The sequence below is a fragment of the Emys orbicularis genome, chromosome 10 (assembly GCF_028017835.1).
Source record: "Emys orbicularis isolate rEmyOrb1 chromosome 10, rEmyOrb1.hap1, whole genome shotgun sequence".
NCBI classification, from domain to species: domain Eukaryota; kingdom Metazoa; phylum Chordata; order Testudines; family Emydidae; genus Emys; species Emys orbicularis.
In genome coordinates, this window is record NC_088692.1 from 59,512,436 (window position 1) to 59,530,737 (window position 18,302).

Genomic DNA, 18,302 nt, shown 5'->3' on the forward strand with positions numbered 1-18,302 from the left:
ATTGCTATCTGTTCTCTCTTACAAAGAGATGAAGAACATTTACCTCACCAATATCCTTTCTAGTTACGGTGTTTCTGTATCTCATGGACCAGGTGGTGCCTTCTCATGATAAAACACATAGGAGGAGGCTCTGAGGGTCAGAAGTCTCAATGAGGATCAACTCACTGAGATCCTCCCTCACAACATCCCAGAAATGGCTATGGAGCTCAACCGCAAAACTTGCAAATCTGGTGGATCCATGGTAGGCCAGGTTCAGCTTTTGTTATCCGTCAGCTCTCTGGCAGCATGACTCCAATGCAGCCATGCTATCAAAACCTACCATGGTGGGTCCCAGATGCCCAAGGAGGAGCTCCACAGAAAAGGTAATATCAACCACTGGTGCAATTATCTTTTTCTTGTATTCTCCCATGGGGCCAGAGGGAGAACCATGCGTATCAGCCCACCACTGCCTCTGACCCACTGGTCTTTGGAGTATGTTTTGAGAGCTTTATACATCTGACTCTGCAGACTTTATCAAAGGGGCTTTCCTGAGAGGACAGTGAAGATTAATGTACCCCACTGTGTATCAAGTTTGCCATTATCTGGTAATTATTTTAATTTACACGTGTCTTCAACTAATTTTTTAGTGCAGAATATGTTGGTAAGTTGTCATTTTTAGACAGATGCAGTAGTAAATGCTTACAGCATGTCAGCATCATTAGTAGTAATGTATTTCATTTATTTATAACCAGTTTGTATTATCTTTTGTTGAAGTTAAGGGCTCTATTTTTTCCTGTCTTCAGAAAATATCCATCTCATTGGACGCTATACAAAAGTGTGCCTTAACATACCAGAACATGCTATATTCTAGTCACAATGGGCCCAGCCTGCTGTGCTTAGTCATTCCTTACTCAAGCAAAACTCCTATTGACATCAACCTCCATTGACCGCTATGGAATTTTTACTTCAGTAAGGACTGATAAAGGGTTGACCCCATCTGCTGAAAATTGCCTTTATTTAAACATTTTTAAAAAACCATTTTTGAAATTGTCTGTTGCTTTCACATTCTGGGATGATTTCGATCCTGGAATATTCAAATTTTTAGAAAGTTCTCAACTAGTGTTGCTTTTTTCCAGAAAATCCTTTCTTATATAATAGTGTTTTTAGTTTGTTTGTTTGTTTGTTTGTTTGTTTTTAGCCTCTCCACAAAGGAGTTTTAACCATTGAGTTCCAGTGTTTCCATTATGGCTGCTAAAAGAATTCGGGGAGTGTTCCTGTGCTATCACAGCAGCCTAAGGGTTAAACGATTTGGAAATTCTTTGTTTTCAAAATAACAAAAGGCAGCAGGGCACAAAATGCAGCCAACTCTGCCATGACATATTCGATTATAGCTTACGTACCAACCAGAGTCTGTAAAGTAATTGCTTTACTGAGTGTAAAATTAGCCACAGCAAGTAGCAAATTCTCTACCGACAGAACTTTTTAGCAGACTTTTGCCTGCAGATTCTTGCTCCCAGGAAGAAGTACAGCATGGGCTGCAAATTAATGTTAATTTCCTAAGGGACCAAATTGGCTAAACAGTATATAGCCTGAATGTAAATATACAGGGGTTTGGGGGTTGAAATGTATGTTTGTGCAACTTGTTTCCAGAAGAAACATCAATTTGTGTGTCATACAGACACTTGCGATTAAAGTTTATTGTATTTTAGGAGTCATCCTTCTCAAAAAGTGGTTTTTTAAAACGTTTTATACGTTTTGATTATAAATAGGAATTTTACTATGCAGTAATTAAATGGCGTTCATATTTTACAGCATGCCTAGCATTAATTTATATACCAGTATTCCTTCCCCTTCCAGCCCACCCCATTTTAAAATGTAATTATAAATCCTTTGAAAGAATGAATAATTCAAATATTGAATTTCCCCACTCGTTATCATCCATGTAATGTTGGTGCTTGTGCATCATGAGATCATAGCAAAGTGAGGATAGCTTAGGAGGAATGCATGTTCAATGCACTATGCAACTCCCACTAGTACTAATTAGATCTGTGCATTTAGGGCGCAGTCTTGCAAACACTTACATGAGTAATCCTTACTCTCACAAATAGTCTATTGAAGTTAATGAGGCTACTTCCATGTGCATAAGGGTATGTAGGATTGGGCCTGTTGTTCCCTGTTGAATAAAGCATCCTATTCTAATCACAGAGGTACAGCAACATGTATCATGAAATCTTGCACCAGTGTCTTAGGCTACGGCTTCACTACAGGGGGGGGTCGATTTAAGATACGCAAATTCAGCTACGCGAATAGCGTAGCTGAATTCGACGTATCACAGCCGACTTACCCCGCTGTAAGGACGGTGGCAAAATCGACCTCCGCGGCTTCCTGTCGACGGCTCTTACTCCCACCTTCGCTGGTGGAGTAAGAGCGTCGATTCGGGGATCGATTGTCGCGTCCCGTTGGGACGCGATAAATCGATCCCCGAGAGGTCGATTTCTACCCGCCGATTCAGGCGGGTAGTGTAGACCTAGCCTTAGTGTTAAAGTAAAGAAAATTAAAAGGTAATTAAAATAGAATGAGTATCTTCTAGTTCTGAAGTACATGCACAGGTATCTCCTGCATTTACCTCTTGCCATCTTTTTTTAATTGTTACAAGCTAAGATAATACTCCAGATTTAGCATATAGCAGCACCTTTTCCAATGTATCAAATCCTTGCTGTGGTAGATTTACTTTCTAACACACCATTGTTCATAGTGTCCTCTTTTAAAATATCTTTTCACGTAAATGAAAGAATGTGATTAATCCATTCACTTCAACAAAGCTATTCGCAGGAGCATATATTATTCCTATCAGAATAATTTCAGTTTGCTGATACCAGCAGTGTATCTTTTGTATGAATTCTTGACCAAATGTACAAAATTATATATAAATGAAAAGATATAGGGCCAAATCCTCACTGGTATAAACTGGCATAGCTCCATAAGCGTCAGTGGAAAATAGATGTAGCTTCATCGTAATCAGTGGAGCTATGCCAGTTTACACGAGCTGAAGACCTGACTTATAAAGTTGCATTTTTAAAGTAATTTATAATAAAGGGGGTCAGCATAAAATAATAAGCTGCCAGAAAGGCCATCCTTTCAGGAAATGTAGCCACTTCTTTGTAGAACACAAAGACAGATTAAAATGCCCTTTAAAACAGGAAATCTGAAATAATAAAATCAACATTTAAAACACCATTTTAATAAAACCTAAAATCTGACTCGAATGCACAAAATTAAGGATGTTGTAGTTTAAGGTTATCCCTTTGCTTTATTTTAATTTATCTTGCTGGATTTAAAAATGATATCTTATAGGTCTGTATTCTGGGCCCTTGAACAGTGGGAAATCGCCTATGACATAATGTAACCTTTTAAGAAAAATATCCTGGTTCATGACTGGCTGAAAACAATTATATGATGAGTCAGCATATTTGTACTACTCTCTCGAGATGAATAATAATAAGGTCTCAAAGAATATTAACTATCAGATCCCTCAATCTGTATTTCCTGGTTGGCTCGTCAGAAGTCAAGTAGCTATTCTTTCTGGGACCTGTAACTTCATCTCCTTTTTAGAATGTGACTTTTAAAGGAGATTATTCCAAATATTTCTGATTTTTGCAGGGCCCAATTCTGCCTTGATCCTGGAGATAAAACTCCAGTGCAAATCAGTTTTGCGTCTGAGTAGCTGAGGTCACATTGGTCTTTATGATTGTATGTGTAAATAACAGCCATTGATTTAGTTTTCACGCCCCAATTCAGCAAGAGACATAAGCATATGCACAACGTTAAGTATATGAAAGTCCTATTAAAGTTACACACATGCTTAAGTATCTTGCTGAGTTGAGACCTCATAAATATCAAGAATTTATTGTCATTTAAAGCACAATATTTTAGGAGGGTTGCATGGGATAGATTTTTCCATTTAATACCTGCTATCCAGCTAATCTAGCCTCTAAAAATTCCATTCAATATGAGCTTGTATTAAACACACATTTTTGAAAACAATCATATATGCATTTGGGACAGTTTTACCTCCTGTTACAGAGTGTGTGTAGCAAAGACACTGTGTGTTACTAGTGGAAGGGCTGCTAATTAATATGATGTAGAACCCTTTGCTCAGCCTCTCCAGCTTCAGCTAATGTCGTCATCTTCTATCCCCAACTGAGACTTAATGATTTTACAGCAGAATATAAATTACTGCTGTACCCTATGGAGTCGCATCCTGCAAGAGCCACACTCCCTCCATTCCCATTGATTCCACCTTGCAGCACTGGACACTTTGTGACAACACTATTATAGGTGGGGCTGGTCACTCTGCCTGTTATGAAGGTTGCTCAACACTTCCCATTATAAGACCCTGTTTTCAGATGATTTAATTGTGCCAAACTTGAACCAGTCAGGCTAAACTTTTCCATGCTGAGTGTCTGCCTCGGGCTGATATTTTTTATTATTAATTTATTTTTATTTCAGCCAAAACAGTTCATTCTTTCTGAGAACAAGGCTAAGGGAAAATATTGTTTACCCCATTTTAAAAAAATTCTAGTAACCTTGTCTTTGAAAAGCCCTAGTGCCCCCATGCTTTGGAATGAGGATTTAAATTTGATAGAGGGTGGTCTGTGTGTCAGGGATGTGCCTTTTGCTGTCCCCATGAAAATCTGCCACACCACAATTTCCACATACTTAGTCGAGACTTAGATTGTAGCAGCTAAAATCTCTGAAGATTCCATCCTCACTTGTCATAGCTCTTTTATGGAGCTGTAACAGTTTACATCAGTTGAGGATCTGCACTGAAACCAAGAGAGGCATGGCCCAAGGAAACTCACACTATCTATAAAAAGCAACAGAGGGTCCTGTGGCACCTTTAAGACTAACAGAAGTATTGGGAGCATAAGCTTTTGTGGGTAAGAACCTCACTTCTTCAGATGCAAGAGGCTACCCCTCTCATACTTGACACTATCTATAATGACTATTCAACTATGATTAATACTGCTGGTCACTAAATGTCACCATTGCTCCATGCAGATATACAGTAACTGAAAATTCACAGCACCTGACGACGAAATAGAGAGTGGGGGGGGGAAAAGTGCAGTATGAAATTTCCAGATGGGTAGCTTGATTCTTACGTCTCTTTCTCTCCAGGTTCACCTAATGCATACTGAACTCTGGTGCCAGTGCTGCTTGCTGTCTTAACACAAAACTTCAATGAGAGCTTTGCCCAAGTAAGGACTGAGGATCAAGCCCTGTAATTGTTTAATCGGACTTTCCAAAACAGTCCAAATAACTTTTATTTCATTTTACCAGCCAGCTGGAGTGAAGTGGGATTTCCTCCTCAGACCATGTATCAAATATGAAAAATATTTGTTTACTAATTCAATAGTGCTGCACATCTCTGGTCCTGTACCTGCCTTTCTCTGCGTATGAGCAGCAGGCTGCTTTGTGGGCTCTCAGTGCACAGCAAAAAGGACAGTTGGCTTCTCTAACATTAATTATTGCTCAAATTTAATTTTAACTATGCTAAACCCAGGGTTGTGAGTTCAATCCTTGAGGGGGCCACTTAGGGATCTGCAGCAAAATCAGTACTTGGTCCTGCTAGTGAAGGCAGGGGACTGGACTCAATGACCTTTCAGGGTCCCTTCCAGCTCTATGAGATAGGTATATCACCATATATTATTATTATAACTATTGAGCATATTTTGAAGGCCTACGTCTTATTACTTGCCTGGTCTACATACTAAGTAACAGTGGTCTCCATTCTCACTGCAGGATACAAGGCCCTCTCGTTGATGGCAATGGGAACTACTCAAAACCCTGTGGTGGGAGAATAAAGCCCAATATTAATTAATGTTCTTTCCAGACATAGCAGTAGATTCGAGGCTGGAAGCCAAGAATTAGCAAAGGTTTTGTTTTGTTTTGTTTTACCTTAATTGAAGAGACCTTTGTCAGTTTTCACAAAAGAGAATAAATATGCCACTGAGCATTTGAAATGCGTCCTTCCAAGATTCGGTTTTGATTAGAGCATTTTGTGTTTGTAATAATAAGCAGTTTTGAACTTCAGTACACTCAACGAGTTTAGGTGTCGCACTTTTGTGTTTCTTACAGATCAATAGAAAACCTGCAAAGAGTTTTAGTGGCATGATCTTGCTGGCAATACCTATTTGTCTCTCAGCATAAATACACCCACTGGCTCTTGGCCTGAAAACTGTAGTTAATCTGTCATAATCCTTTCAAAATTCTTCTGTTCAGAGGCTGTTAAAAAGTATTTAGTTCTTCCAAACTCACTAGGGACAGTATGCATGCTTATATTTTTCTCAAGAAACTGAATAAATTCCCATCCAGAGTGATCGTAGCAGCTTTTCAGAATTGTGCAGAATCCATATCAAATAAGTGGGTAAGGTGCCTATTTTCTGACAGTGGATGTGTCTGCTTAAGTATTTGCACTGGATTATAATCAAGCTCTGAGTAAGAAGATTAAACAGACAAGGGCAGTGAAACTTCAAAGGCTGAGCGAACGTGCTTTGTGAGTTTTTATTCCACTGATCTGTAATGCCTGCTTTTCCCTTCCTCTCATTAGCACTGAAAAATAAGCCAGCAGTGTATCATGTATTATTTGTATGTGGTGCATTCGAGGTGTGGATGTGCAATGCTTTGTTAAGTGCAGTGGCAGATAACAGACGTTATTTAAAATAACTATAATACAATGAATGCACAGCTGGGAATTCAGATATACTCTAAAGCTCACTTTAGAAACTTAACTGCAAAAGCTTTCCTTCCAAACATAAATGAGGAACAGAGAGCCTTAGACTTCAGGTTCTTGCTCCAAATTGTAGCTAACTTTAATACTTCTCCATGAAGAAGATCAAGTAGCAATGAAAAGTTGTCTCTCTTTGCAAAGTAAAAAGAATAGGGTGAAATAACAACCTGCATTGACAGTGTACAATCCAGTTGTTTTGATGATTGTCAGGTTGTCTTTTCAGTATTCTGTGTGGAGGAGTCACATGCACAGCATCGCTTATCAACACATCCTGAACTTATCTCCCCTGAAATGCTTACAGTAGGGTTTCCAAAACTGGGGGTTACAGATCTCTCGAGGGGTTCATGGAGAGGATGTATCTATCTATCCAGGCACTTACATGGCCCTCATTTCTACAGTAGCTGAGCACCCGGGGAGGGGAGTTAGGAAAGGTCACACACACAAAATTCAGTATATTTAAAATGGCAAAAAAATGGATAAACACAAGCCTGGAATGCTGTACCCCTTTAAAACCTCTACATTGATATGAGTACCCCAACTAGGGGTTTGGTGTAGACTAGCACAGCACGTGTGTGCATGTGAAACTGGCTGCTAGAGACTCGGCTAGTGAAACATGATTAATCTCTTATGGGAGGATGGTTATGTGGGTGTGCCTGGATTTACCTAACACAAAATGGTACAAGTCCAATTAAAAATGTTATTTAATGTGTACCACAAAGCACAACTACCCATGCACGTGGACAATGGCAAAATGTGCTACCGAACTGGAAAACTGGATGACAGCACTGCTGAACCTCACGTAACCACATTGCATCTATCCTTCAGTTTGTGGAGCTCACTTCTGGCCAAGGGTTGATTCAGAAAGATTGATTGTTTCAAAATGAAGGTAGCAGCAACAGATTACAGTGACAGCTCAGAAAAGTAAAAGTAAATGCAGCATAGAATGACACATGGGTTTTACATCAGTTGATTCAAAACCACCGGTTGTAATGTGCTCTAAAATGCTGGCTGCTGCCAAGAGCATGATGTCTTCAAAGTTATTGTAATATTTAAAAAGGGAACATTGAATTGGATTGTGGATTTTTGGGGAAAGAAAGCCTGAAGCCTGGAAAATGCAACAAGACTTGATTACTCAGACTGGCATTGTCAGTAGGAGTGCCCTTCAAACATCTTATTTGATATTTGTACAATCATGCAACTGCAAAAGTCATTTAACATTACAGAAAATCTTAGGCTTTCCTTCACAATATACATGGGTTCAGAAGTCGCAGAGGCTGAAGCAGCTATATTTTCTCAGATAGCACTGTTTTATGCCATATTAACCACATGGCTCAAGAAATCAGAGAGTGAACTGATTTCAAAACTCAGGAAAAGTGATTACTCAGCAATTCAGCTTTATGAATATCCAATGTCTTTGCTGCTGCAAACCTGCCAGCATATTTGAGCTATATTTCTGCTGGTACTATTGCAAAAGACTTGCTGTCTTCTAAAGCTGTGCCAAACACATACAAGGAGAATGTTCATTTAAAATGTTTGGAAAACAAATATTTCCATTTTCATTGCGAGCAGTGTATTGCAATTTACACGGATGGTGCCAAAGCAATATGTGGAGGGAAATAAGTCCAGGCCATACTGATCCACAGCATTGTATCTAATCCCTGAGGGCTGCACTGTTTCAGATGCCATCAAATTCCCGATGCTAAGAAAATGCCTGATAACCTGTTCCATGTGGTTCATAAAGCTGTAGTGAATTTCATTAAGTGCTGTCTAATGAATTATTGACTTTTGCAATGCTCTATGATGGCATGGGTTCCATTCACCAGCAACTCCTATCAAAATGAAGGGAGGTAACTCTTACCTGTTACATTGATAGCTTGACTGTTTGAAATAAGAGCCAGAGTACAGGCTTTCCTAAATGACCAACTTTTTCTCCTTGCTGGTTATTTAAGTAATTATTCATTGGTGACATGCTTTTGCTTCTTTGGGGACTTTAGTGAAGTGAACTCTTCTCTCCAGGGACAGAATATGAACTCTTCTCTCCAGAAGACAGGTTTATACATATCTTTGAATTGTGACTGTGGTTATCATTTTGTACCTCTTTAAAATCAAAGTATCCTTTTCAAATCTTCATACTTAGTTCGTTTTGGTGTTAGAACAGTGACAAAGTTTTGCCTGCTCAGGGTCAAGGTTACAGGTTTTGAGAATGGGGATCGCAAGTGCAGAGTTTGGGAAACCTTGGTATACAGCTATTTCTGAGCTGTACTCTCCATTCATTGTTTTGAAATCTAATTGAACTATGTTGCTGCAATGGACTTTCTAATTGCATTGCACAGAACTGGGGCATTGTTTTAGCTCATCTACAATTCCTGTTTGAAAAACATTGTGAGCTTGATATGATGAGTTCTGGTTTGCATTTGCAGGGAAAATGGTCCCACACAATTCCAATTTGTCTTCATAATTAGTGTCCTCCTTCCCTGCTCCCACTATGCCTTGGTGGAGGAGTTCATGCTTTCCCCAGTAGATGGGAGTACCCTATTAGAATTTAAGGAGTCTAGCCTCCTGAAACGTGCATTGTAAATATCTCATTTGACAATCAAAGCTATATTTCAGGAAGGAAACTAAGAGGTAGACATTTCATGGTATCGGCCACTCAGCAAATATATCAATATTTTATTTTCCTTTTCCTATTTCAGGGTCAAAAGGCTTGGATAGAGAAGACCTTTTCAAAAAGAGAATGCATCTACATAATTGCCAACAACAAAGATGTTAACAGGTGACAATTTTTAAGCATTTACATTAGTAGATAAAACAATACTTATCACTGAAGTCAATGGAATTGTTCTGAATGTACATGATGTAGCTGAGAGCTGATTTCTATTCACTGTGCTTGAGGGAAAGAAGGCAAGGGAGCAAAAGTGAAAGTGAGGCAGAGGGCTTGTCTACACAGAGCGGCAGTGTACACTGGGCTGGGGGAGGAGGGATTTCTAAAACAAACTAATATGTTGCTCATTAGTTAGTCCATGTAGAAACTGCTGGAGTGCACTAAAAGTACCATAGTGTGCTTTAATATAGTACTGTTAGAGACCAGCAGGGTCTACGCCGTTCAACACATAATGCGCTTTAGAAATCACACACCCTAAGGTGCATTACTCCACCGTGTTGACAAGCTCATACACTTGCACACTCTGCATAGAACGGAAGAAAAGGAGCAGAGAGGCGGCCCAGACTGGAGGAGTGGAATGAGTGTTAGGGGAAGAAGATGGAGATAAGGCCAGAGAAGCAGAATGTAGCAACTCCTTGAAGATTTCATAAAACCAGAATACAACTTTACACTGGATTCTGAGATAGTTGAGAAGCCAAGAGAATTGTATAATCCTGGTTCATGAAGCAAGATAGTAGCATGGCCTTATTTTTCTGGATGTGGTTGTACTGTAATACTTAGTATTACTGCTACTGTATTATCAATTGGCTAAATTGTGCCCTGCTTGAGTGGCCGCTCAGAAGTGGAAGGGGGTTCAAGGTGCCCCCTTATGCTGTTGCACAGGTTACCCACATTGTGTATAGCAGCAGAAAAAGGGAGACAGGCTCTACAGAGCTGCTATTTTCCCCAGCACAGGAACCAGACCCTCAGGGTCCAATCCTCTTACAGGAGTGACATGAAACATTTAGTCCTTAAGCACTAAGCAACACCTGTGAGCTGGCACCTCTGAAAAGTGGGTTTAGTATGTGTGCTTAGGTATGGCTCAGAGGAGGGGTTTCAGTGACTCATAGAAAGTCCTATATGCCAGATACAAAATAGGTAGGTAAGCCAGAATCATTTGTGTCTAAAATCAAATTTTTTGTTTCGGGGGGAGTTTGGTTTCTTTTTTAAAGTGGACACTATCAGATATTGGAGACAATATGTTCATTGTCGGTGCAAAATCTAACTTTGGTTTCAGGTGCTGCTGTGGCCAGCTTATTAGTCAACATATTCCAATTCCTCCAAGTACAGCAGCTAACAAAAATGGAGAGGAAACAAAGCAATTGGAACCTCAGCCAGAAAAATGGTCCGTCAGTAAACACACCCAAACATGTCCAACAGATGCCTATGGAAATCTTGAGTTCCAGGGAGGTGGACATTCAAATAAGGCCATGGTAAGGAACGGAACACATGCTATACAAACATCTGTCATCTAGATCCCCAGCTCACTGAGGGCCTGATCCAAGCTTGACAATGTTGGAGACTAGAGTCCTGTGTCTTTCAGCAGAGCAGGTATAGTATACATAGCCGCAATCCAAGCTTCTCCACTCAAGCATTCCTCTGTGCCTGATCGCTGTTCTAGAAGGAGCCACTCCTGGAATTGCTCCCTGTGCACATTTGTCCCATGGCCTCTCTGTAAGACTGCCAAATGAGAGACACTGAGGTGCAAAGGAGAACAACATATTGCAAAACCAATAAAAGTTACAGAAAACAAACACATATGGTTCTCCCATCCCCGTTTAATAGAATGCCAGTAGTTTAAAAAGAAATTGCCATAAGGTCATGATTTTAGAAGTAAATATAATATAAAAAGCCAATGCTTAAGAGGTAGAAAAACTAACAAAACAATGAAATGTTGCATAAGCCAACTTCTGGCAATGTAGGTAAGGACTCTAGTTTGGTAGTCAAAACAGGATTCGATTAACCAAAGAAAACATCTTGATCTTTTTCAGGGAGGTAATTTCCCCTAGTTCAAAATCCTAATGAAAACTTAGTACTTCCCCTTTCCAACCCAAGCTGGGGTTTTTAAAATGGCAACCTCTTTTACTTATAGATTTCATAGATTCCTATACTCCAAGGCCAGAAGGGACCACTGTGATCATCTACAGGGCCGCCGAGAGCGGATTCAGGCCCCGGTGAAAAAAAAATTTTGGGCCCCCCGGCAAGGGCTGACCAGCTAAACAGCTGGGGAAATTGGGCCCCGGGCCCCCTTCCGGACGGCCAGGCCCCAGTAATGTGTACCGGCTTCGCCTCCCCCCCCCCTCGTCGGCCCTGATCATCTAGTGTGACCTCCCATATAACATTGGCCACAAAACCTCCCACCCACACACAAATTCCTAGAGCATATCTTTTAGCAAAACACCCAATCTTGATTTAAAAGTTGCCAGTGATGTATAAACCACCACAATCCATAGTAAATTGTTCCAGTGGTTAATTATTCTCACTGTTAAAATTTATGCCTTATTCTGAATTTGTCTAGCTTCAACTTCTAGTCATTGGATCATACATTATATCTTTCTCTGCTAGATTGACTACTATCAAATATTTGTTCCCCATGTAATGAATGGCACATTCTCAGCTCCTCAACAGTGGAGCAATGCGACTCAGGCTTACTAATTCTTCTCATTACAAGCAATATAGAAACTTTGTGATACAATGTTTAAAAAGCATTAAAATCCTTCCTTGCTCATGTTAGACTTGCTGGTTTCTCAATTCTCAGTCAATGGAAGGTATTACAAAGAAAATAGCACCGTAATATTAAGGCACTGTTACAAACTATTTTGCAGTATATACGTGTGTCGTATGACACCAAACCAGATTCTCTGCTTCATCTCATGGTGAAAGACTGGCAACTGGAACTTCCCAAGCTTTTAATCTCTGTCCATGGGGGCCTCCAGAATTTTGAATTGCAACCTAAATTGAAACAAGTATTTGGGAAAGGCCTGATCAAGGCTGCCATGACAACAGGAGCCTGGATTTTCACTGGAGGAGTTAGTACTGGTAAGAAATTACCATCTTCTGAATTTTACTTATGGAGTAAATGTTTCTACATATGATCTTTCTCAGTGGTAGAAGACATGAAAGTGCATAAGTGATTCATAGGTCATGAGGCCAGAAGGGACCACTGCAACCATCTAGTCTGACCTCTTGCATGACACAAGCCATAGGTCTTCCCTGAACTAATTCCTGTTTGAATTAGAGCATATCTTTTAGAAAAACATCTCATCTTGATTTAAAATTGCCCAGCGATGATGAATCCACAACGTTTAGTAATTTTGTCCCAAAGATTTATTACCCTCTCTGTTAAAAATGTGCACCTTATTTCTAGTCTGAATTTGTCTAGCTTCAACTCCTAGCCATTGGATCTAGTTATGTCTTTATCAGCTAGGTTGTAGAGCCCACTATTATCAAATTTCTGTTCCCCATGTTGGTACTTATAGACTGTGATCAAATCACCCTTTAACATTCTCTTTGTCATAGAAAACAGATTGAGGTCTTTGAGTCTTTCACTATAAGGCATGCTTTTCAATCCTTGAATCATTCTCCTGGCTCTTCTCTGAACCCTCTCCAATTTTTCAACATCCTTCTTGAATTGTGAACACTAAAACTAGATAAAATATTCCAGTAGTAGTCGTACCAGTGCCAAAACCAGAGATCATCTAACCTGTCCTACTTCTACTCAAGATTCTCCTATGTATATATCCAAAGATCACATGAACCCTTTTTGGCTATAGCGCTGGACTGGGAGCTCATGTTCAGTTGATTATCCACCATGATCCCCAGGTCTTTTTCAAAGTCATTGCTTCCAATGATAGAGTCCCCCATCCTATAAACATGGCCTGTACTCTTTGTTCCTGGATGTTATGAGCTTATATTTGGAAGTATTGAAACACAAATGACTTGCATCCAGTTTACCAAGTGATCAGGGCCGGCTCTAGGATTTTTGCCGCCCAAAGCAAAAACAATTTTGGCCACCCCCCCCCCCGTTTTTTAATTACCCCACCCCCGGCCCCGCCTCAACTCCGCCCCTTCCCTGCCTCCTCCCCCCAGGCTCTCAAGCCTGGGAGGGAGGGGGAGAAGCGGCGCCCGCACCGCGGCCACTCGGAGTGTCCCCCTCCCTCCCAGGTTTGAGAGCCTGGGAGGGGGAGACTCCGAGTGGCCGCGGCGCGGGCGCCGCTTCTCCCCCTCCCTCCCAGGCTTGGAGCCTGGGAGGGAGGGGGAGACTCCAAGTGGCAGCGGCGTGCGAAACAGCTGTTTCGCGCGCCGCGGCCGCTCGGGATCTCCCCCTCCCTCCCAGGTTTGAGAGCCTGGGAGGGAGGGGGAGACCCCGAGCGGCCGCGGCGCGCGAAACAGCTGATTCGCGCGCCGCTGCTCCCCCTCCCTCCCAGGCTTGAGAGCCTGGGAGGGAGGGCGAGTAGTGGCGCGCGAGCGGCAGCAGCAGCGGAGGTGAGCTAGGGCGGCCGGGGCACATTTTTAGGGGCGGCATTCTGGCGCCGGCCATGCCGCCCCTAAAAATGTGCCGCCCCAAGCACCAGCTTGTTTTGCTGGTGCCTAGAGCCAGCCCTGCACAAGTGATCCAGTTTGCTCTCTATCAGTCACCTGTCCTCTTAAGGACATAAGAATGGCCATAGTGGGTCAGGCCCATGGTCCATCTAGCCCAGTATTCTGTCTTCTGACAGTAACCAGATGCTTCAGAGGGAGTGAACAGAACAGGGCAATTTATTGAATAACCGAAAATCTCATAATGCCTGTATATAAATCCCTGGTATGCCCACCCCCCATCTTGAATCTGCGTACATCTGCGTACAGATCTGGTCGCCCCCTCTCAAAAAAGATATATTGGAATTGGAAAAGGTACAGAGAAGGGCAACAAAAATGATTAAGGGTATGGAATAGCTTCTGTATGAGGAGAGATTTAAAAGATTGGGAGTTTTCAGCTTAGAAAAGAGATGACTAAGGAGGATATGATAGAGGTCTATGAAATCTTGACTGGTGTGGAGAAAATGAATAAGGAAATGTTATTTACTCCTTCAGATAACACACGAACTAGGGGTCACCCAATGAAATTAATAGGCAACAGGTTTAAAATAAACAAAGGGAAGTAGCATATTTACTCGATCATAAGCCGGTTCATTTATAAGCTGACCCCCCCAAGATGGATAAGTAAAAATGGAAAAAATTTATAACCCGTTCATAAGCCGACCCTATAATTCAGGTGTCAGCAAACTTGGCTCCCAGGCCATCAGGATAAGCCGCTGGTGGGCCGAGATGGTTTGTTTACATCGAGCGTCCGCAGGCACGGAGTTAAACCTAAGTAAACAAAGTGTCCCGGCGCTCCAACTGCTTACCCTGACAGGCCAGGACAGCAACTGGTGGGGAAATTTTTTGGGGGGGAGAAGCTGGGAGTCGGGAGTAACCCCTGTGACCATCCCCCACCCCTAGCCCGGGACCCCCACACTCTCCCCATTCCATCCCTTTCCATCTTATCTGGGGAGGATGTCTCTGGCCTGGCTGGAGCTGCTCCAGCAGACTGGGCAGCGCGGCCACAGCATGTTCCAGCGGGCTGGGCCGGGTGGCACGGCCGCAGCGTGCTCCGGCGGGCCGGGCAGCGCGGCCAAGCGGCACAGCTGCAGCCTGCCAGCCCCGGAGCTGCAGCTGCTTTGGAGGCTGGGGGGCGAGCAGTGTGGCCAGAAGCGGAGAGACACTGGCCCCACCTCTTCCCTTCTGTCTCTGCTGGCTGTGCTGCCTCCCCTTGCTCCCTCTGTTGGGGGGAGGGGCTGTGTCCCACCTCTCCCTCTCTATACCCGTTCATAAGCCGACCCCCATCTCTGGTGCTTCCCTTTTTTACTAAAAAAATTCGGCTTATGAACAAGTATATACGGTACTTCTTCACACAACACACAGTCAGTCTGTGGAACTCTTTGCCAGGGGATGTTGTGAAGGCCAAAACTATAACAGGGTTCAGAAAAGAGCTAGATAAGTTCATTGAGTATAGGTCCATCAGTGGCTATTAGCCAGGATGGGCAGGGATGCGACACCATGCTCTGAGTGTCCCTAGCCTCTGTTTGCCAGAAACTGGGAGTGGACGATAGGGAATGGATCACTTGATGATTGCCTTGTTCTGTTCATTCCCTCTAAAGCTTCTGGCATTGGCCACTGTCAGAAGACAGGATACTGGGCTAGATGGACCACTGGTCTGACCCAGTATGGTCGTTCTTATGTTCGTCCAGTGGACCCACTGATTTTTTTGCCCCACTCTTCATTATTTACCACTTCCCCAATCTTTGTGTCATCTGCAAGATTTTGGTTTCTTCTGGGTCACTGATAAAAATGTTAGAAAGCAGAGGGCCAAGAACTAGTCACATACTCTCAGATCATAAAATGTAATTGTAAATGGAGAATCATCACTGTCCGTCAGTTTTTAATCTATTTGATGTGTGCTGTGTTGATACTGACTGAGCTTCAACATATTCAGATGTAATTTCTTTTAACTATATTTCTAGTATATGGTGTGGGTGGGTTAATTACACTATATCTTTATAATTGGTTATTTCATAGGAAATATATGCAAACTAAGGGCCTGATCCTGGGCATTATGATGCACGCAGGCAGATCTCTGTGCCTGCGTGGGGGCCTCTTTGACAGATGTTTCATAGGTATATATTACATGCCCTCCTAAGACTCTCACAAATGTAAGATGGTGATTGCTCTTGATGAGAACAATTTTTAAATAAAGAAATGTTTGATTTATTAGATATCTATCATTTAGCTTGCTGCCATATCTCACACACAATAAGACCCCAGTTTTGCCAAGACTTACGCATGTGCTTAAGCTAACACACTATGAATAGTCACACTGAAGCCAATGGTACTAATCACAGTGTGTTGGTTTAAGCTCCGAATGAGAATCTTTGCAGGACTGGGGTTGAAGTGACTTCAGTGGGGCTTCATGAGGATGCAGGGTTCACCCACACACATTACAATATAAGATCAGCGCCTAAGAAAGCAACTGGAATAAGGATGGTTTCTCTCTTTGGGCTCTACTACTTCAAAGTGTAATCTAAGTGCAGCTACTCATAGGAGGCAGTTACCTGCCTCAGCTTCAGTTTTGACTGTTTCACTCCATTTCTAGTTTCCTGGACTTCCGAGCAATATCTGAATTATTGCATTTCCTCAAGCTAAAGTAAAGTTGACTGATTTTTCGTGGTGTATCATAAGTCATAGCTATTAGAAGTGGTAAAGACTTATTTGGTCATTTAGACCCGTCTCCTTTTCAGTGCAGGATTATTTTCTATTGTATATTATCCAGTGCTTTGTCCACCTCAGTTATAAATTATTCAAGGAATGGTTCTTTCATCAATACCTTTGGAAGGCTATTCTATTGTAAGTGTGTCAACAAAATGAAGAGACAATATAGGACGAGGGACAGTGTTATAACAACGTTTTTCCACTCATATTTTATGTTTTTTATATTTAAATGGACCCTATCAACTTGAAACTCACATTTTCCTGCAACAAAAATTCTCTCTTTTAGTTACAAATGGTACCTAAGATTGCTAGAACTGAAAAAAATTAGCAAGAACTACTTTTTACTATTTTTGTTTGTTTTCTTTGTGTATTTTATAGTGCTTTCTCCCCCTTGATGTGAAGATCCTTGTATACAGAGCAAGGGAGCAGAAAACTGTTTAATATAAAAAAATTAAAGATTTTTTTTAAATTTCAAAGCATATTATTTAAAGGATGATTTATCAGAAACTAGAGTTTTCTGAAAACAGTTAAAAAACTGTGTGTGCCTTTCAAGTATATTACACTGTAAAGTTTGAAAATAGTAGCTAAGTACGTATCAGCACTTCAGCATAAGCCTCTGAAGTGTCAAGAATGAATTTAAATGAATTGTACCTGTAGGAGTAATTCGCCATGTGGGAGATGCCTTGAAAGATCATTCTTCCAAGTCCAGAGGCCGAATCTGTGCCATAGGAATTGCACCATGGGGCATTGTGGAAAATAAGGAGGATCTGATTGGGAAAGATGTAAGTCTCTTCTGTAAGAAAACTGTCATGTAGTGGGATATCAACTGTGTAACAAAATGTTTCATCTGTTTGCAGTTCTTGTATATTTGTGTTTTTCCCTCTTTCCAGAGTATTTCTAGAGCTGAAATTAATGTACATTATTGTAACATTCTCCATCTGATTATGCTCAAAATGTTTTGCTGAGGAAAGAAGGAAAAAGGTAACAGTAGCTGGGCAGGTATGTGGCATCTGCTCCATGTACAAAGAGGAAAGGAAGGAGCTGAAGATGATAATTTACCTTTAGTCTCTCAATGGAGACATGAGAGAGGGTATATTTGTCATCAGTGTCCTAAGGGTTAATAGATGTTGATTGATTTTAGTCTTGAATTCCAGCATATTGCACGTGGCTCTGTGATCTCCAACAGCTACTGTTGATGACACAAAGGACAATTCATGCAAGCTATGAAGCTTGTTCTGTTTTCAGCACAGCTACAGGTATAATAGATGTGTCATAGATAGACAATGCCTGTGTCCTTCGAGGAAGCTGATTACTCTTGAGAACACTTTTTCAATAAAGATATACTTATGATGTATTCATTTCACTTGCTGCAATATCAATACAAAATAAGTATAGTGTGTGTAGCTAAAAAGGTACTGCTTTAGTGCAAGTAGCAGGGGCCTGTTTTTTGTGTACTGGAAATTGCTGGGTTCTAACCCCAATGCCATATGCTGAAAGTTTTGTAGACATCCAGGGTGCCCATACACGGGCAACACATGGGATTCA

At 41.5% G+C, this 18,302-nt stretch overlaps 1 protein-coding gene across 1 annotated transcript in view; it reads left to right on the plus strand.

Annotated features, from left to right (window-relative positions):
- Positions 1-320: 320 nt before the first annotated feature.
- The window catches only part of TRPM1 (transient receptor potential cation channel subfamily M member 1), an 89,482-nt gene continuing 71,500 nt past the window's right edge, over positions 321-18,302 (plus strand). Inside the window, exons 1-5 of the mRNA XM_065412369.1 lie at positions 321-362; positions 9,463-9,542; positions 10,708-10,903; positions 12,296-12,509; positions 17,415-17,539. Of these exons, the coding sequence (XP_065268441.1) occupies positions 321-362; positions 9,463-9,542; positions 10,708-10,903; positions 12,296-12,509; positions 17,415-17,539 (657 nt within the window). The remainder of the gene's footprint in view (positions 363-9,462; positions 9,543-10,707; positions 10,904-12,295; positions 12,510-17,414; positions 17,540-18,302) is intronic.